Raw genomic sequence first — 18,843 nt, forward strand, 5'->3', positions numbered from 1 at the left:
CAGGGATTTCAGAAAACTGGTTCAAATGGTTGTAGGTCGCAGTAGTTATGCAAAGAAGAATAGGACAGACTTGCTTGGAGAGGTAGGTCACACTAGCCTGCGGACTGAAGATCACAATTAAAAAAACTTGTTTACAACATCTTTAGCTAGAGATTCTTTTACATGAGTATTAGATCCACACAGTTTCTTAAGGTTTTCTCCTGTTGACCCATAGGAAGATTAGCGTTTACTTACGAGGCGTTACTATGTTTACCGTAACTGGGAGCTATATTTACGTCTACACCAACATCTACGTCAGCATTCTGGAAACCACCTGTCGGTGTGTGGTGGAGGGTACTTCTGGTTCCACTATTTGATACCCCCTTCCCCCGTTCCATTCGCGAGTGGCGTGGAGAACGAATGTCGGTAAAGTCCTATATTAGGTCTAGTTTCTCAAATTTTGTTGTTGTAGTCCTTTCGCGTGCTGTGTGTGGGAGGAAATAATACGCTGTATGAGTCTTCGCGGAACCCTGAACATACTCCCTCGGAATTTCAATTGTAAGCCACTCCGTGAAGCACGACGCCTCTCTTGTGGCGTGTGCCGCTGGAGCTTGTTGAACATCTCTGAAACGCTCTCGCGCAGGCTAAACGAGCGTGTGATGACACACATTGCTCGTACTTTGGATCTTCTCTGCTTCTTCTATTAGTGCTACTAGGTATGAGTCTCAGATTAATGAACAATACTCAAGAATCGATCGAACAAGCGCCTTGTAAGGCACTCAATTACTGGATGAATTTCATTTCCTTAAGATCCTTCCTATAAATCTTAGCCTGACATCTGCTTTTCCTACTACTTCGTTTATGTGGTCATTCCACTTAATGTCGCGGTGGATGCTTACCGTTAAACATTTTAGTGTAGCTACTATTTCTAGCAATTTCTCGTCAGCTGTGTAGTTGTACAGTAGTGGCTTTCTTCTTCTACGTACAAGCAATATAGCTTAGGGTCAGCAATCAGTCCATGCACCATTAATCAATCCTCTACAAATCCTTTCGCAAATCTACCTATTGTTTGTCTGTAGGCTGAGACTTTCTTCCACTTTTATGTTTAGTAGGCCAAGTTTTGCAGCACTCTATGCTGTAATGGCACCAGCTGCTGTACTTGTAGGTTTAATGTCTATATCTGCGATAAATGTCCGTGGTGCATCAAATAAGGGAACATTGAAAGGGACTGTTGAAATTTTACAAGCGCGTGAGGTCGGTCACGACAGTTATCAGTAGAAGAACACGTAAACCACATATACTGCCTGGACACAACATTTTTTTCAGAACGTTATTTCGATAGCTATATAACCTTACGTACAGATAACCCCTGTCAGAAAAATCATAATCGTAGCCAGATTCTTCTCGTACCAAGGCCAGTATCCCGGTCCCGGGGTCTGATCTGTGTATGATCCGACCATGTGAAAACTTAGCAACGTTCCACAATGGCGCCAACCGTTAGAATCCGCTGAAACTCTGGACGACCCCATGACCTTTAAAGAGGCGGATTAGCACAGAAAACGCCTCCCTTGGCAAGGGTTGTTCATAGGCAGAATGAGACATCTCGGAGGAACGAAAGGAATACCTGCTTTCTGTGTCCCAGTTGGTAGACCTTGCCCACTGCTGTTTTTAGCAGCTGGCAGGAGACCTATTTGTTTGTCGGAAGTCTGCTTAAAATAATGGTCTCCTAGGACATAAAACTGAAGAACGCTGCCGTATCGTCCCATCTCTCTCGTTCGGACATCATCACTGGCTGCAGTTAAATGGCTTGCCCGGAAGGCATCAAGTGTTGTGCATTTCGCTACAGGCACTTGCCCTCTAGAATCTCATTAGAGTTCTGCTTTTCATTGCCTTGGACAGAGACGCTAAATGACGCCCGGGAAAAGGCGCCACCAACATAACACGGCGCGAGTAACTGTTTCGGACAGAGTGTTGCAGCTGCCTGCTGGGTCCTACAGGCCACTTTTGACATCGTTATATCGTAAGAAAGACATTTCAAAATCCATCCGCCCCATTGTAGCCTCGACTGAACACTCGTGAGTGCAATGACGTCTGTAATAGCTCTGGATTATCTCCAAAACTTTGGGTTCTAGGCAGCCGGCCGGTGTGGCCGAGCGGTTCTAGGCGCTTCAGTCTGGAACCGTGTGACCGATACGGTCGCAGGTTCGAATCCTGCCTCAGGCATGGATGTGTGTGATGTGCTTAGGTTTGTTAGGTTTAAGTAGTTCTAAGTTCTAGGGGACTGATGACCTGAGAAGGTAAGTCCCATAGTGCTCAGAGCCATTTGAACCATTTAAGTTCTACGTAAACGAAAATTTGACCACCTCTCTCAAGACACTACATTCTTAGTAATTTACTAACAATGTTTGTTTCTCTTTCAATGCGTGTGTTCTACTTATAGTTGTCTACAGTGATTTTTTGGCTGCAATCAGATTTTGTGAAGGTCGTTCTTGGCAATGTTGAAGATTCTGGTGCTAATGTATGACTATTTTAATCATAACCTTTTCCTTTCCTTGTTATAAGATCTGACCGCCTCCTTTGTCTCTTAGTTACTCATTCTGTACCCTCTTCAGGTAGGGACGAATTCTTTGTATCATATTCAAAATTATTCATGCAAATAATTACGTAAAGATCGTAACTTACAGTAGTTTAAAATTCTCTACAGAGTGCTTAAAAGTATGTGAATGGTTTGATTTTTTTACAGTATATTCAGTAGTATTTATCCAAACACTACTTGAGAGGTTTAACTAGCATATTGTTAAAACATTTTACAACATAGCAAAAAGTTTCTGAACTCTACAAATTTCGTTTATGCCGCATATTCAAAAGTATTGTACAATAATTAAGTAAAGAGTGTAACTGCCGTTGTTTCACAACATTAACAGTATGCTCGAAAGTATTCAAATGCTCTGATTTTCTTCACCATATTGAAAATAATTTAACCAAATTTTCACAAAGCCGCAATCGTGTGCGTTGAAAATTCTAGTTCTGTACCGTAGGTGGTTTAAGGTACAATGGACCCTCAAATTAATTATTTTATACATCTCATTTATTGTACAATCAATGTCACGTCTTATGAAAGGCATGAAGACGTCATCAAGACTGAACTTGCTGAATGAGCATTCTGATTACTTCGACAAGTCTCGTCTTTCTGACATCCAGTGCATTAAACTCTCTTCTCGCCGCAATACGATACGCATGACACATTGCAAAACACGTATGGGCACTATTACTTGACTAATTTACAGCTCGAAGTCCGCTTGTCGATAACAGTAAACAGTGTTATTCTCCTGTAAAATACTCGCCTCTCAGCACTCATACCATACCCATAAATTTGCTCATAGTTTGCATGTGGAGCATACTGTGGAATAGAACTGGCATAGGTGGATACAATATTCTCGCTTTATGATGTTTTCAGCCCTGTGATAGTGCAGTAATGTTTGATGTAACAGCATTAAATACAGACCACATTAAAGGTTCTCAGGTTTTAACCCAAAACGTTTTGGAGAAAAGCCTCTTTTACTTCCCATGTTTATATTAGGTGTATTAAATCAAAGTCGGACATGTTTTTGAGAAAGTAGGGTGCTGTAGAAACACCCGTCTGGCAATACTAAACTCTAAAAAAAAATTCAAACGCTTGTCTAGAATTGAAGTTAGTAAACTGGAAACTACACTACTGGCCATTAAACTTGCTACACCACGAAGATGACGTGCTACAGACGCGACATTTAACCGACAAGAAGAAGATGCTGTGATATGCAAATGATTAACTTTTCAGAGCATTCACACAAGGTTGGAGCCGGTGACGACACCTACAACGTGCTGACATGAGGAAAGTTTCCAACCGATTTCTCATAAACAAACAGCAGTCGACCGGCGTTGCCGAGTGAAACGTTGTTGTGATGCCTCAAATGAGGAGGAGAAATGCGTACCATCACGTTTCCAACTTTGATACAGGTCGGATTGTAGCCTATCGCGATTGCGATTTATCGTATCGCGACACTGCTGCTCGCGTTGGTCGAGATCCAATGACTGTTAGCAGAATATGGAATCGGTGGGTTCAGGAGGGTAATAGGGAACGCCGTGCTGGATCCCAACGGCCTCGTATCACAAGCAGTCGAGATGACAGGTATCATATTCGCATAGCTGTAACGGATCGTGCAGCCACGTCTCGATCCCTGAGTGAACAGATGGGGACGTTAGCAAGACAACAACTATCTGTACGAACAGTTCGACGACGTTTGCAGCAGCATGGACCATCAGCTCGGAGACCATGGCTGCGGTTACCCTTGGCGCTGCATCACAGACAGGAGCGCTTGCGATGGTGTAGTCAACGACGAACATGGGTGCACGAATGGCACAACGTAATTTTTTCGGATGAATCCAGGTTCTGTTTACAGCATCACGATGGTCGCATCCGTGTTTGGCGACATCGCAGTGAACGCACATTGGAAGCGTGTATTCGTCATCGCCTTACTGGCGTATCACCCGGCGTGATGGTATGTGGTGCCATTGGTTACACGTCTCGGTCACCTCTTGTTCGCACTGACGGCACTTTGAACAGTGGGCGTTACATTTCAGATGTGTTACGACCCGTGGCTCTAGCCTTCATTCGATCCCTGCGAAACCCTACATTACAGCAGGATAATGCAGAACCGCATGATGTTACAGGTCCTGTACGGGCCTTTCTGGATACAGAAAATGTTCGACTGCTGCCCTGGCCAGCACATTCTCCAGATCTCTCACCAATTGAAAACGTCTGGTGAATGGTGACCGAGCAACTGGCTCATCACAACACGCCAGTCACTACTCTTGATGAACTGTGGTATCGTGTTGAAGCTGCATGGGCAGCTGTACCTGTACACGCCATCCAAGCTCTGTTTGTCTCAATGCTCAGGCGTCTCAAGGCCGTTATTACGGGCAGTGGTGGTTGTTCTGGGTACTGATTTCTCAGGATCTATGCACCCAAATTGCGTGAAAATGAAATCACATGTCAGTTCTAGTATAATATATTTGTCCAATGAATAGCCATTTATCATCTGCATTTCTTATCGGTGTAGTAATTTTAATGGACAGTAGTGTATTATGTTATTTTTTAAGGAATTATTATTGGGGAAGGCTACTCTACAGTTGTACTTGTTTTGAAGCAGACGCTGTATTTTGCAAGGACAACAACAACTAGATGGCCTGGCAGTGGGGAACCCCTTTGCAGGAATGTCCGAAAGAACAGATACCATCTTCATACAGATAAGGCTTACCGACCAATGATCTTCATCAGTGCAAATGTACACACATTGCTTAAACTCTTACGGGAATCGCTAGATTGACTGCCGCGAGTAATGAGTTTAGTCGGTAGGGGCACTATAAATGTAGTGTGTGGACAGTAAGTCGGAAATATAGGTCTCACGGGGAGCGTGCCAGAGGTAAGACCCTGCAGTCGCACTATCCTCTGTGTCCTCGATGGGTTGTCGGCACGGTAGCTCAGCGTGTTCGATCAGAAGGTTAGATGCCCTCTGTAATAAAAAAAGAATTGAGTTAATCGCTCAACGATCTACTTGAATAAGCGTCATGGGATATCTGCCCCAAACAAATAGACAGAACGAAAACGAACAAAATGATTACACAAAGAAAAAAGGGGCAGCCATGCAGGCAGGAGATCCCGGGTTCGAGTCCCAGTCGGGGCACACATTTTCAACTGTCCCCGCTGATATTTATCAACGCCTGTAAGCAGCTAATGGCCTGGATTTCTTTGTAATTTCATTGTTTACTCTAGTCGGCAAGAACACTTCACGCAGTAAATTAGACCAGCAGTAGTACCCATGCGTGTTATGCAGTGCGGTATCCATATAATATTACGCCAAGCCAAGAGACAAATTAATTGGATATCAACAACACAAGACTTGAGAGAAAAAGCAAAACGCTCATCCAGAGAGTTCTGTCTTGCTCGTATCTTCCTGCCTGCATTGTGACGCTTTACGATCATTATAAAAGAATTAGATTTGAGAAGTAAACCATCCGCACGTACGCAGGAGCTATTTTATGTAAATTTACATAATGATTTTGAATACGGCACAAAAATTCATAGCTTTCATATACTGTTGAGCACCTGTAAAGTACTTTAAAATGGTGCAAGTTCCACACCTTAAGCCATTTTTTGGTTAAACGTGACGCAAAAAATGATGTTCAGAGCGTTCAGATACTTTTGAGCATCCTGTAAATACGAGGGTCACTTACGTTTTAATGTCTACTATTGTTTATCCCAAAACAAAGTATTTTTAAGCGAAAAATTTAAATTCAGTGTTATTCCGCAAAGCTTCAGCACCTGTCCTGTATCAAAAGATGCCAGTACTGCAGTCCCTAGCAAAATGACTACATGGATGTTCGAATTTGACAGTGTTGTGTGATAGAATTCTTGAATGCAGAATTTGAAACGTCCATTCGCATTAATGAGAGACTGAAAAATGTGTGTGGTAGTGCAATAGTGGAGATCAGCAATTTCAGACAGTGCGTTCGTCGCTGTAACGAAGCGGGTGAAGATGATCAAAGACACAGTCACTGGAATAGCATCACAGGAACTCATCGTAGCACAGAAAGTCCTAACTATGCGTTCGGCAGGGAGAGTTATGGCTACAGTATTGTGTGATGCAGAGGGTGTAATTATGATCTTTTTTTGCGGCGTAGATGCACAGTAAATTCTGTTCAGTACCTCAGTAGCCTCAAACAGCATAAAACATGTCTTCAGCGAGTTCTCCCAACAAAAGTTACCGCGGATGTTCTTCTTCAGCATGACAAAGCAACATCAGACACCAATCGGCACACCACTGAAGACATTGTTCGGACTGGTTGGGAAGACTTGCCTCATTCCCCATACAGCCCTAATTAGGCACCATCAGACTTCCATCTGTTGTGTCCGCTAAGAGAAGCTCATCGCGGGGCGTGGCTTTCAGATCGAAGATGCTGAGTCCGTGAAAATATGCATGTGTCAATGGCTTCGGAAGCAGGACCCTGTGTTTTACCACTCTGGAATATAAGCTGAATCAAAACTGCGGAAATGGAGATTATATTGCAAAGTCGTAAGTTCATCGTCAGTGTTGTGGTTTGGAATCTATATACTTGGATTTCAAATTCTTGATACATACTTTCTAGAATATTTTGATTCAATATGCTGAAAAAGTCCAAAGAGTTCACATGCATATAATCTACTTTTAAATATTGCAATTTCCACACTTTACGTCACTTTTTGGATAAATATGGCGCAAAAATAATACTTAGGCCATTTGGATGCTTTAGATCAGCCCATAAAATACTTTCAAATACCAAAAATTCACACATTACGTTATTTCTGGATATATACTTTTGAGAATAGAGGAAAAAAAATTCAGAGTATTCAGCTACTTTTGAGCGTTATATATATATATATATATATATATATATATATATATATATATATATATATATATGTGTGTGTGTGTGTGTGTGTGTGTGTGTGTGTGTGTGTGTGTGTGCGTGTGTGTGTGCGTGTGTGCGCACATGCACGCTCACTTGTTGGTGCGGGTGTGCACGCTATTTTTATCAAAAATCTTTGAATTTCACTTGAAGGTTATAGAAGCACATACAGGTTTCAACAAGTCAACATTATAGCTCTTCGTTTCAATACTACCTGCCCATGTCTCTCTGCTTGGTTTCTGAATAGCTTTTAGTGGCGGGATGCAGAAATGGACAATCTTCTTCATTTATGCATATGACAAATTCATTTCCATCTAAAACTAGCTGACAAACACGGCATTGCCAGAGTGTTCATTTTGCCAATTTTCTATTAAAAACGAAAACAAAAACTGAGTTGTGTTTGCAGAGTAATAGTGAAAAAAATTTCATTACCACGTATTCGTGAAAACACCTCTGAAATTATGAAACAATCATACAAAGGATGAAGCATGCTATACAAATGTCTAAATACAGTATCCAAATTAAGAAACATAGTATATAAAATATAAGTTGCCTGTAATGTTTATTTAACATATAACTAGATTATAAACAATATTTCCAGTCACAATTCCAGTTTTTGTACGCTGGACACAGCTGCTTCACGTGTCTACAACGCGGTTTTGTAAACTTCTCTATGGCAACGCCTCTAGCTCTACAGAAGGCTATTCCTTTCGCGTACAACCGTTTGAACTTAGCACTTGAAAGTTGTCAAAGTGCTGCCAGGTGTCACGGATTTCCTTAAGTTGACTCGGCTGTAGTAATGTCTTAGTAGTAATGAAAAAGGTTATCAAAATTACGTGCATGATGCGGCGTATTTTTCACGCATCTCAGTATTTATGAAATCAAATCTCTTGAACTGTTTGTCGCACAACGATATATTTGTATAGGTACATGCAGCGGCATCTGATGATACCCTCTGCGTTACGTGTTACGAATAGAGCTAGCAGCAATCCCCACTGATTGTTGCCTGACTGTAAGGGATATGTGTTGCAAGTTTGATTGACATCGGTCCAGTAGTTTAGCAGGAGATATGGAACATACACACATACATACCCATAGACATCCATTTTCATAATATGTTAAGAACAACATATCCATTTTTTTCTTGGTTTTATAACGTAATGCCGATCCCTGCTCCATAGTGTAAGCCATTTCCATCAATCGACGAGGGCTTTATGTCTCCACCCTGAAAAAGGTACTAAGGCCAACCCTGGAAGTCTGGGGTCGCCTTCCACTACATGCTTGCTTCAGTATCCTTGTTACCCGTTAATCACATTGTTGTTGTTATCGTCAGTCCAGAGACTGGTTTGATACAGCTCTCTGTGCTACTCTATATATCTATCTTCCTCATCTCCGAGTAACTACTTCAACAGACATCCTTCTGAATCTGCTTAGTGCCTACCTCTACGATTTTTACTCCCCACGATTCTCTCCAGTACTAAATTGATGATCCCTTTGTGCCTCAGAACGTGTCTTACCAACCTACCCCTTCTTTTAGTCAGGTTTTGCCACAATTTCCTCTTCTCCCCAGTTCCATTCATTACCTCCTCATTAGTTACGTGATCTACCCATCTAATCTTCAACATCCTTGTGTAGCACCACATTTCTAAATCTTCTATTCTCTTCTTGTCGAAACTATTCAACGTCCATGTTTAACTTCCATACATGGGTACGCTCCACACAAATACTTTCAGAAATGAATTCCTGACACTTAAATCCATACTCGATGTTAACAAATTTCTCTTCTTCAGAAACGCTTTCCTTGCCATAGCCAGTCTCCATTTTATTTCCTCTCTACTTCGACCATCATCAGTTATTTTGCTCCCCAAATAGCAAAAACTCATCTACTACTTTAAGTGTTTCTTCTCCTAATCAAATTCCCTCGATATCACCTGACTTCATTAAGAACTGATAAAAGACTTAAATATAAGAGAATGGGAATTTAAACAGATTGTAGCCCCTGAGAATGCCATACACATATTTATCGTGTAATAAATGTATTAAACTTATTGTGAAACCCAGCTGTAGTACTACAATTAATGTAACACCCTTGCATCCCCTAACTTGATAACAAACATTCGAAACCCCATGATTGTTTTTATTTATTTTACTCTTTTCGCTTATCTGCCCATCTCTGTAGAAGGTTACTACACGACACTTTCTTAGAAAACGACTCTCAAAGTTTTCGGAATGATTTATATGACTATTAGGTCACGATAAGCTCAGTTGAACTGTTGCCATAGTGGCTAGCGTCGCAGGATTTAACTACAGAGATGGGTAGATAAACGAAAAGAGGAAAATAAATAAAAACAATCTTGGGGTTTAGAACACTGGTCACTGAAGTGAAATCCTGCGACGCTAGCGACAATGGCAACAGTTCAATTCAGCTTATCGCAACCTAATAGTCATATAAATCATTCCGAAAACTTTGACCGTCGTTTTCCCAGAAAGCGTCGAGTATCTGTGGGTAAGCTGGCTCCTCTTCCACTGAGCGAAGTTTCTCAGAAATCGGGTTGTGGCACTTGCCGTGTTCTAGGACCTAAGGCGTGGGACGGACACGAGAGAGACGTGGAATTTGAACGGTGCTAAACTACCGAGAGATCAACAAGAAACATCAAGACAGTTATTCGATGAGATTTGACAGAGGAGTGGAACTGACTTGGGCGATTTTTCCTTTATCTTTCCCCAGCCAGCCACGGTGCAGTTGAGGCCGTGCAAGATCTCCTCGGGGATGACGTCATCGGGCAGCGGCACGTAGGAGACCCGACGGCTCATCACCAGCTTGGACTGCAGCCGGATCAGCCCCACGTCGTAGTCTAGGGTCTGCTCGGTTTTGAACATGGGGTGTACCACGAACAGATCGGGCCACCCCCGCTGCCCCACCTGCGCATGAAGTGGTGGGCAGTCGCATGTCTTACTTCTGCTCTCTCGAACCACATTACAGTGTATAACTTGTAAACTATTTCACATACGTGGAATTGTGAAACAGGTATAAGGGCTGCAACGAATTTAATGCAAAAGTGGTCATAAGTGCTTCGTTCATTTTACACTGAGGGATAGACATGAGACAGCGATATTCACATATACAGATCATGGTAGTATCGCGTGCACAAGGTATAAAGCGGCAATACATTGACGGAGGTGTCACTTGTACTCGGGTGACTCATGTGGAAAGGTTTGCGTCGTGATCAGAATTGTTCAAATGGCTCTGAGCACTATGGGACTCAACTGCTGTGGTCATAAGTCCCCTAGAACTTAGAACTACTTAAACCTAACTAACCTAAGGACATCACACACATCCATGCCCGAGGCAGGATTCGAACCTGCGACCGTAGCGGTCGTGCGGTTCCAGACTGTAGCGCCTAGAACCGCTCGGCCACTCCGGCCTGCCGCGTCGTGATCATGGCCTCACGATGAGAATTAAAAGACACTGAATAGGGAATAGCAGTTGGAGCCAGACGCATGTGACATTCCACTTCGTAAATCATTCTCTCTCTCTCTCTCTCTCTCTCTCTCTCTCTCTCTCTCTCACACACACACACACACACACACACACACATACACACACTGGTCATACCGGACTCGAGAGTCCGTTACCACAGCAACGTATTTTCGCCATCTGTCCCTGTCTTGGGCTATTTCCGTCCATTCATCTTCAATACCTAGGCTCCTCAAATCAGCCTCCACATTGTCCTCCCATCTACGCCTCGGTCTCCCCAAAGGACGTTTTCCCTCTAGGTGCCCTAATAGTACTCTGCGCGCTGCCCTGCCCTCATCCATTCGAGCTACGTGACCCGCCCATCGCAGTCTACGTGATTTAATAATACTTATTATGTCAGGGCTTGAATAGAGTTCTTAAACCTCTTCGTTATGCAGTTTTCGTCACTCTCCGCTAATGTCATCCCTTTCTGCTCCGACAATTTTCCTCAAAATTTTGTTTTCAAATACTCTAAACGGCTTTTCCTTTTGCACAGGGACAGTCCACAACACCCAGCCATCACGAGGCAGAGAAAATCCCTGACCCCGCCGGGAATCGAACCCGGGAACCCGGGCGTGGGAAGCGAGAACGCTACCGCACGACCACGAGATGCGGGCAAAATGGGTAGAGCAAATAACATTGTGGACGTGGTCTTCAAGTTTGTGATGATACGACAGCTGTCACTGCTTATTTCCGCGATTAAAATAATTTGCATCGTAAACTCATGACATGGTTGGTTGGTTGGTTTGGGGGATGAAAGGGACCAGACTGCTACGGTCATCGGTCCCTTTTTCCAAAGACAAAGAACATCCACAGAGAATAAAAACGAGGAACAGAATAGACACAGACGATACAGAACAAAAGAAACGGAGACAAGGACAAGACAAAACGAACTAAAACCACACAGAGTGTGACAGTGGTTGGCCGACCATAGAAATAAAAAAGGAAAAGCCAACCACTTAGAAACACATTAAAAGATCAGTGTAAAATCATAGGCCAAAGGCCAGAATCAAAAGAAAAAATAAAATAAAACAGAAACACTCAGAGGAAAGAATAAAAACTCCCTGCCCGAATAAAACGTAAAACTAAGGCAGCCATAACAGGGTCATCGGATAAAACGGCAGGGAGCGTATCAGGCAGCGCAAATGTCTGCCTGACCACAGCTAAAAGGGGGCAGGCCAACAGAATGTGGGCCACCGTCAAAGCCGCCCCGCAGCGACATACAGGAGGGTCCTCCTGGCGCAGTAAATAACTGTGTGTTAGCCGGGAGTGGCCAATGCGGAGCCGACAAAGGACGACTGAGTCCCTGCGGTTGGCTCGCATGGAGGACCGCCACACAGTCGTCGTCTCCTTAATGGCACGGAGTTTATTGGGTGTAATCCGATCGCGCCATTCAGCGTCCCAAAGCGCAAAAACTTTTCGGCGGAGGACTGCCCGCAAATCAGCCTCTGGGAGGCCAACATCCAGAGATGGTTTATTCGTGGCCTCTTTCGCCAGGCGGTCAACATGTTCATTGCCCGGGATACCGACATGACCGGGGGTCCACACAAAGACCACAGAGCGGCCGCAACGCGCAAGAGTATGCAGGGACTCATGGATAGCCATCACCAGACGAGAACGAGGAAAACACTGGTCGAGAGCTCGTAAACCGCTCAGGGAATCGCTACAGATAACGAAGGACTCACCTGAGCAGGAGCGGATATACTCTAGGGCTCTAAAGATGGCGACTAGCTCAGCAGTGTAAACGCTGCAGCCAGCCGCCAAGGACCGTTGTTCGGAATGGTCCCCTAGAGTTAGCGCATACCCGACACGACCAGCAACCATCGAACCGTCTGTGTAAACAATTCCAGAGCCCTGATACGTGGCCAGGATGGAATAAAAGCGGCGGCGGAAGGCCTCTGGAGGGACCGAGTCCTTCGAGCCCTGTGCCAAGTCGAGCCGAAGGCAAGGGCGAGGAACACACCACGGGGGTGTACGCAGAGGCGCCCGGAAAGGAGGTGGAGCAGAGAAAAACCCAAGCCCACAGAGAAGCTCCTTGACGCGTACGGCGATCGGACAACCCGACCGGGGCCGACGGTCTGGCAGATGGACGACTGACTGCGGGAACAGGACACGATAATTTGGATGCCCGGGCAAGCTTAGAACATGGGCAGCATAAGCGGCCAGCAAACGTTGGCGCCGGAACCGCAGTGGGGGTACACCTGCCTCCACTAGCACACTGTCCACAGGGCTGGTGCGGAAAGCACCAGTGGCAAGGCGTATCCCGCTGTGGAGAATTGGGTCCAGCACCCGTAACGCAGATGGGGATGCTGAGCCATAAGCCAGGCTCCCATAATCCAGACGGGACTGGATTAACGCCTGGTAGAGCCGCAACAGGGTAGAGCGGTCGGCGCCCCAGCGGGTGTGGCTCAAGCATCTCACAGCGTTGAGATGCCGCCAACACGTCTGTTTAAGCTGCCGGATATGAGGCAGCCAAGTCAACCGGGCATCGAAAACCACCCCCAAAAACCTGTGGGTCTCCACCACAGCAAGGAGTTCGTCAGCAAGATAAAGCCGCGGCTCAGGATGGACTGTTCGGCGCCGGCAGAAATGCATAACGCGGGTCTTGGCTGCCGAAAACTGAAACCCATGCGCTACAGCCCAAGACTGCGCCGTACGGATAGCGCCCTGTAGCTGACGTTCAACAGCTGCAATGCCAGTAGAGCTGTAATAAAGGCAGAAGTCGTCAGCATACAGGGAAGCAGAGACAGAATTTCCCACGGCCGCAGCGAGCCCGTTAATGGCTATTAAAAACAGACAGACACTTAAAACAGAACCCTGTGGCACACCGTTCTCCTGGACGTGGGTGGAACTATAGGAGGCTGCGACTTGCACGCGGAAGGTACGATACGACAGGAAATTGCGGATAAAGATCGGCAGAGGGCCCTGAAGACCCCATCCATGAAGCGTAGAAAGGATGTGATGACGCCATGTCGTATCGTACGCCTTCCGCATGTCGAAAAAGACAGCGACCAGGTGCTGACGGCGGGCAAAGGCAGTACGGATGGCCGACTCCAGGCTCACCAGATTGTCGGCGGCGGAGCGGCCTTTCCGGAACCCACCCTGAGACGGAGCCAGAAGGCCCCGAGACTCCAGTACCCAATTTAAGCGCCGGCTCACCATCCGTTCGAGAAGCTTACAAAGAACGTTGGTGAGGCTAATGGGGCGGTAGCTGTCCACCTCCAGAGGGTTCTTTCCAGGTTTCAAAATGGGGATGACAATACTTTCCCGCCATTGCGATGGAAACTCACCCTCGACCCAGAGACGGTTGTAAAGGTCGAGGAGGCGTCGCTTGCAGTCCACTGAAAGGTGTTTCAGCATCTGACAGTGGATGCGATCTGGCCCGGGAGCGGTATCAGGGCAAGCGGCAAGGGCACTCTGAAATTCCCACTCACTGAATGGAGCGTTGTAGGGTTCAGAAGCGTTGGTGCGAAAAGAAAGGCTCCGACGTTCCATCCGCTCTTTAATGGAGCGGAAGGCCTGGGGGTAATTCGCAGAAGCGGAACTCATAGCAAAATGCTCTGCTAAGCGGTTTGCAATGACGTCGGAGTCAGTACAAACTGCTCCATTCAGTGAGAGCGCAGGGACGCTGGCAGGGGTCCGATAGCCGAAGACCCGTCGAATCTTGGCCCAGACCTGCGATGGAGTGACATGGAGTCCAATGGTGGACACATACCGCTCCCAGCACTCCTTCTTGCCTTGGCGGATAAGGAGGCTGGCCCGCGCACGCAGCCGTTTAAAGGCGATAAGGTGGTCCATGGAGGGATGTCGCTTGTGACGCTGGAGTGCCCGCCGGCGATCCTTAATCGCTTCAGCGATCTCAGGCGACCACCAAGGCACAGCCCTCCGCCGAGGGGACCCAGAAGAACGGGGAATGGCAGACTCGGCGGCAGTGACGATGCCGGCGGTGACCGATGTAACCACCACATCAATGGCATCAGTTGAGAGAGGCTCAATAGCGGCAGTGGAGGAGAACAAGTCCCAGTCAGCCTTATTCATAGCCCATCTGCTAGGGCGCCCAGAAGAGTGACGCTGTGGTAGTGACAGAAAAATCGGAAAGTGGTCACTACCACACAGGTCGTCATGCACACTCCAGTGGACAGATGGTAAGAGGCTAGGGCTACAGATTGAAAGGTCAATGGCGGAGTAGGTGCCATGCGCCACACTGAAGTGTGTGGAGGCACCATCATTCAAAATCGAGAGATCAAGCTGCGACAATAAATGCTCAACGGTGGCGCCTCGACCTGTTGCCACTGACCCACCCCACAGAGGGTTATGGGCGTTAAAGTCGCCCAGTAATAAAAAAGGTGGCGGCAATTGGGCTATCAGCGCAGCCAGGACATGCTGCGCGACATCACCATCCGGTGGAAGGTAAAGACTGCAGACGGTAACAGCCTGTGGCGTCCACACCCGAACAGCGACAGCCTCTAAAGCTGTTTGGAGAGGGACAGACTCGCTGTGAAGTGAGTTAAGGACATAGATGCAGACGCCACCAGACACCCTTTCATAAGCTGCTCGGTTCTTATAATAACCCCGATAGCCACGGAGGGCGGGGGTGCGCATTGCTGGAAACCAAGTTTCCTGCAGAGCAATGCAGAGGAAAGGGTGAAGGCTGATAAGTTGGCGGAGCTCAGCTAGATGGTGGAAGAAACCGCTGCAGTTCCACTGGAGGATGGTTTTGTCCATGGCTGAGAAAGGCGTGCCGGGACTGGGACGGCAGATTACGCCGCTGGGTCACCTGCTGCCTCCGATTGAGCACCCGTGCTAGTGCTATTGCTATTCACGGCGTCTGAGGGACCGGCGAGATCGAGGTCCTCAGCGGACGCCAGAATCTCCACCGCGTCCTCAGACGCAGAGCTAGAAGGTTGCGATGGGGTGGCTACCACCGCGCGTTCCTTGGGCTTAGAGCTGCTCTTCTTTGTTTTCTCACGCTGCTCCTTGGGTTTAACTGGTTGGGAGGGCTTCACCGATTCAGTCTCCGGGACTGAGGAGGATCGGGAAGCCCTTCGACCTGCAGATTGTGGGCACTTACGCCACTGTCTATCGTCAGCCTTCCCGCCGGTGGAAACCTGGGAAGGGAGGGACCCAAGGGACCCCTTGCGAGCGTGAGAAGCCGAAGAAGTTGGACACTTCTCCGGCCTAGAAGCGGGGACCGACGTCCCCGATGGGGGGGATGGTGTTGCTCCTGAGGTAGGTGGCACAGGAGCAATCGGGTGGGTAGAGCCCCCCACTGGCAAGGGGGCAGGAGGAGTTGTACCACTCGTCGATCCGGCCGAAAGGCGCGAAACTGATGGGGCTAGCACAGGTGTTGTAACAGCGGCGTAGGAAGTTGTCATTCTCACTGGATGTAATCGGTCGTATTTCCGTTTGGCCTCAGTATAAGTCAGTCGGTCCAGGGTCTTATATTCCATGATTTTGCGCTCTTTCTGGAATATTCTGCAGTCTGGCGAGCAAGGTGAATGGTGCTCCCCGCAGTTGACGCAGATGGGAGGCGGGGCACATGGAGTATCGGGATGAGATGGGCGTCCGCAATCTCGACATGTGAGGCTGGAAGTGCAGCGGGAAGACATATGGCCGAACTTCCAGCACTTGAAGCACCGCATCGGGGTAGGGATATAGGGCTTGACGTCACATCGGTAGACCATCACCTTGACCTTTTCCGGTAACGTATCACCCTCGAAGGCCAAGATGAAGGCACCGGTAGCAACCTGATTGTCCCTCGGACCCCGATGAACGCGCCGGACGAAATGAACACCTCTACGTTCTAAGTTGGCGCGCAGCTCGTCATCAGACTGCAAAAGGAGGTCCCTATGGAAAATAACACCCTGGACCATATTTAAACTCTTATGTGGAGTAATAGTAACGTTAACATCCCCCAACTTGTCACAAGCAAGTAACCTGCGTGACTGGGCGGAGGATGCCGTTTGTATCAGTACTGAGCCAGAGCGCATTTTAGACAAGCCCTCCACCTCCCCAAACTTGTCCTCTAAATGCTCGACGAAGAACTGAGGCTTTGTGGAGAGAAAAGACTCCCCATCAGCTCTCGTGCAAACTAAGAATCGGGGCGAATAACTGTTACCTCCATCCTGGGACTTACGCTCTTCCCACGGCGTGGCCAGGGAGGGGAACGTTTTCGGATCGTACTTCTGAGCATTAAATTGAACCCGAGAACGCTTAGAGACTGCTGGCGGCTGGCCGCCAGCGAGAGATGATGTACCACGCTTCATTGCGGGTCATCCGCCCTGATGCCACCTACTCCGACCAAGGGCCCTCCCCACGGGCGCCACCCAGCCACAGCAAAGGCCACCTGGCAGGATGGCCGTTGCCGGGAGTCCTGATACCCCAGGAGGATAGGCATCTACTCCTTGGCATACGTGGGGAGTTAACGGCGCAGGCATCAGTAGAGCGATCCCTGTGTTGTCAGGGGGCTACAACCAAGAGGGTACATGGCGGCCCCACCACAACGGACTGGCTACCGTGCTGGATCTTAGGTGCAAAACTGTCCAAGGTCGTCGCCGCAGTTAAAAGAAACACTGCAGAGGGCAGCGTGGTAATCGCACCCAGGGACGTATCCCCGCCCTAAAGATCGAAAACGAGCGGGACACCATGGCAACGACGTGAAAGCCGGCTAAAGGTCTAATTGCACGACGGATACAATGCACCACGTAAGGCGCCCTTCCCCAATTGGCTCGCTCTTCGGAATAATTTAGAAAGATGGAGGTCAAACCCGAGAGGGGACCATCACATAAGGCCAAAACATGTGAGACTCCTTTTAGTCGCCTCTTACGACAGGCAGGAATACCGCGGGCCTATTCTAACCCCCGAACCCGCAGGGGGGAAACTCATGACATGATAGGATCGCGTTAATTCTTATTAATAAATACTAAATTTAAAAAATCTACTGCTGGAAAGTGAGGACTTTGGGCGGAGAAAAACAAGATGTAACGGAGCAACAGCAAATTCACGTAATAAAATATACAAAACGCAGAAACGTCAGTAACAGGAAATAGCGGAAAATGGACACAATAATCGTAACTGATATCGCACTTCACCCATGAAGAAAATTCAAGAAATGTAACGAAATGTGGAATCGACAACCAGAATTCACCTATATAGGTTAATTCTAGTTGCCAATTCCAAGGTTTTTTACTGCTTGCGTTTTTGCAGTAGGTGTGTACAGCCTTTTCTTGTAGGACTTCCATTTCTGGTACCGCTCCAATTGTCGATTCCGCGTTCCGTTATTTCTCGTGATTTTTATTACGTGTAGACTGCTGTTTCCTTAAGGATTTAATTTTTAAACATCACTCTTTGTACTGCTGCCTAAAACAAATCTTGGAATCGACAACTAGTATTCACCTATATAGGTCAGTTCTAATTGCCAATTCCAAGGTTTGCAGTTTTTGCATTTTTTCAGGAGGTACCTAGTATGTATGACTTCTTTTATAATTTTCCGTGTTATTGCCTCTCCCTATGTTGTTTTAGATTCCTGTCTAATACACCCTCAGAAATCGCGACACATTTTCAATAAGCAACATGATTTAATCAGTTTCCAAGACAACCACAGCAGCATGTGGGAGTATAGCAAGACGAGGTCATATTTCGATTAAAGGTGATAGTTTACACGAGTTGCTAAGACAACCACAGATAACATTTAGTAACAGCCCGATTACATAATTCAAGATGGAAACCACTATGTAGACCATTACGGTCAAAACAAACAAAAAAACGTGCTAAATAATTCAGTCAGATAATAAAATGAACTAAGAGAAATGTACGATATCACACTGTGATGTCTGACAATATATGTATTCACTACCCGTTTC

The 18,843-nt window shown here is 46.7% G+C and overlaps 1 protein-coding gene across 1 annotated transcript in view; it reads right to left on the reverse strand.

The window, feature by feature from the left end:
* LOC126159996 (transmembrane protease serine 9-like) overlaps positions 1-18,843 on the reverse strand; it is an 84,193-nt gene that overhangs the window by 54,546 nt on the left and 10,804 nt on the right. Inside the window, exon 2 of the mRNA XM_049916806.1 lies at positions 10,163-10,386. Within this exon, the coding sequence (XP_049772763.1) occupies positions 10,163-10,386 (224 nt within the window). The remainder of the gene's footprint in view (positions 1-10,162; positions 10,387-18,843) is intronic.

The sequence above is a fragment of the Schistocerca cancellata genome, chromosome 2 (genome assembly GCF_023864275.1).
Source record: "Schistocerca cancellata isolate TAMUIC-IGC-003103 chromosome 2, iqSchCanc2.1, whole genome shotgun sequence".
NCBI classification, from domain to species: Eukaryota; Metazoa; Arthropoda; class Insecta; order Orthoptera; family Acrididae; genus Schistocerca; species Schistocerca cancellata.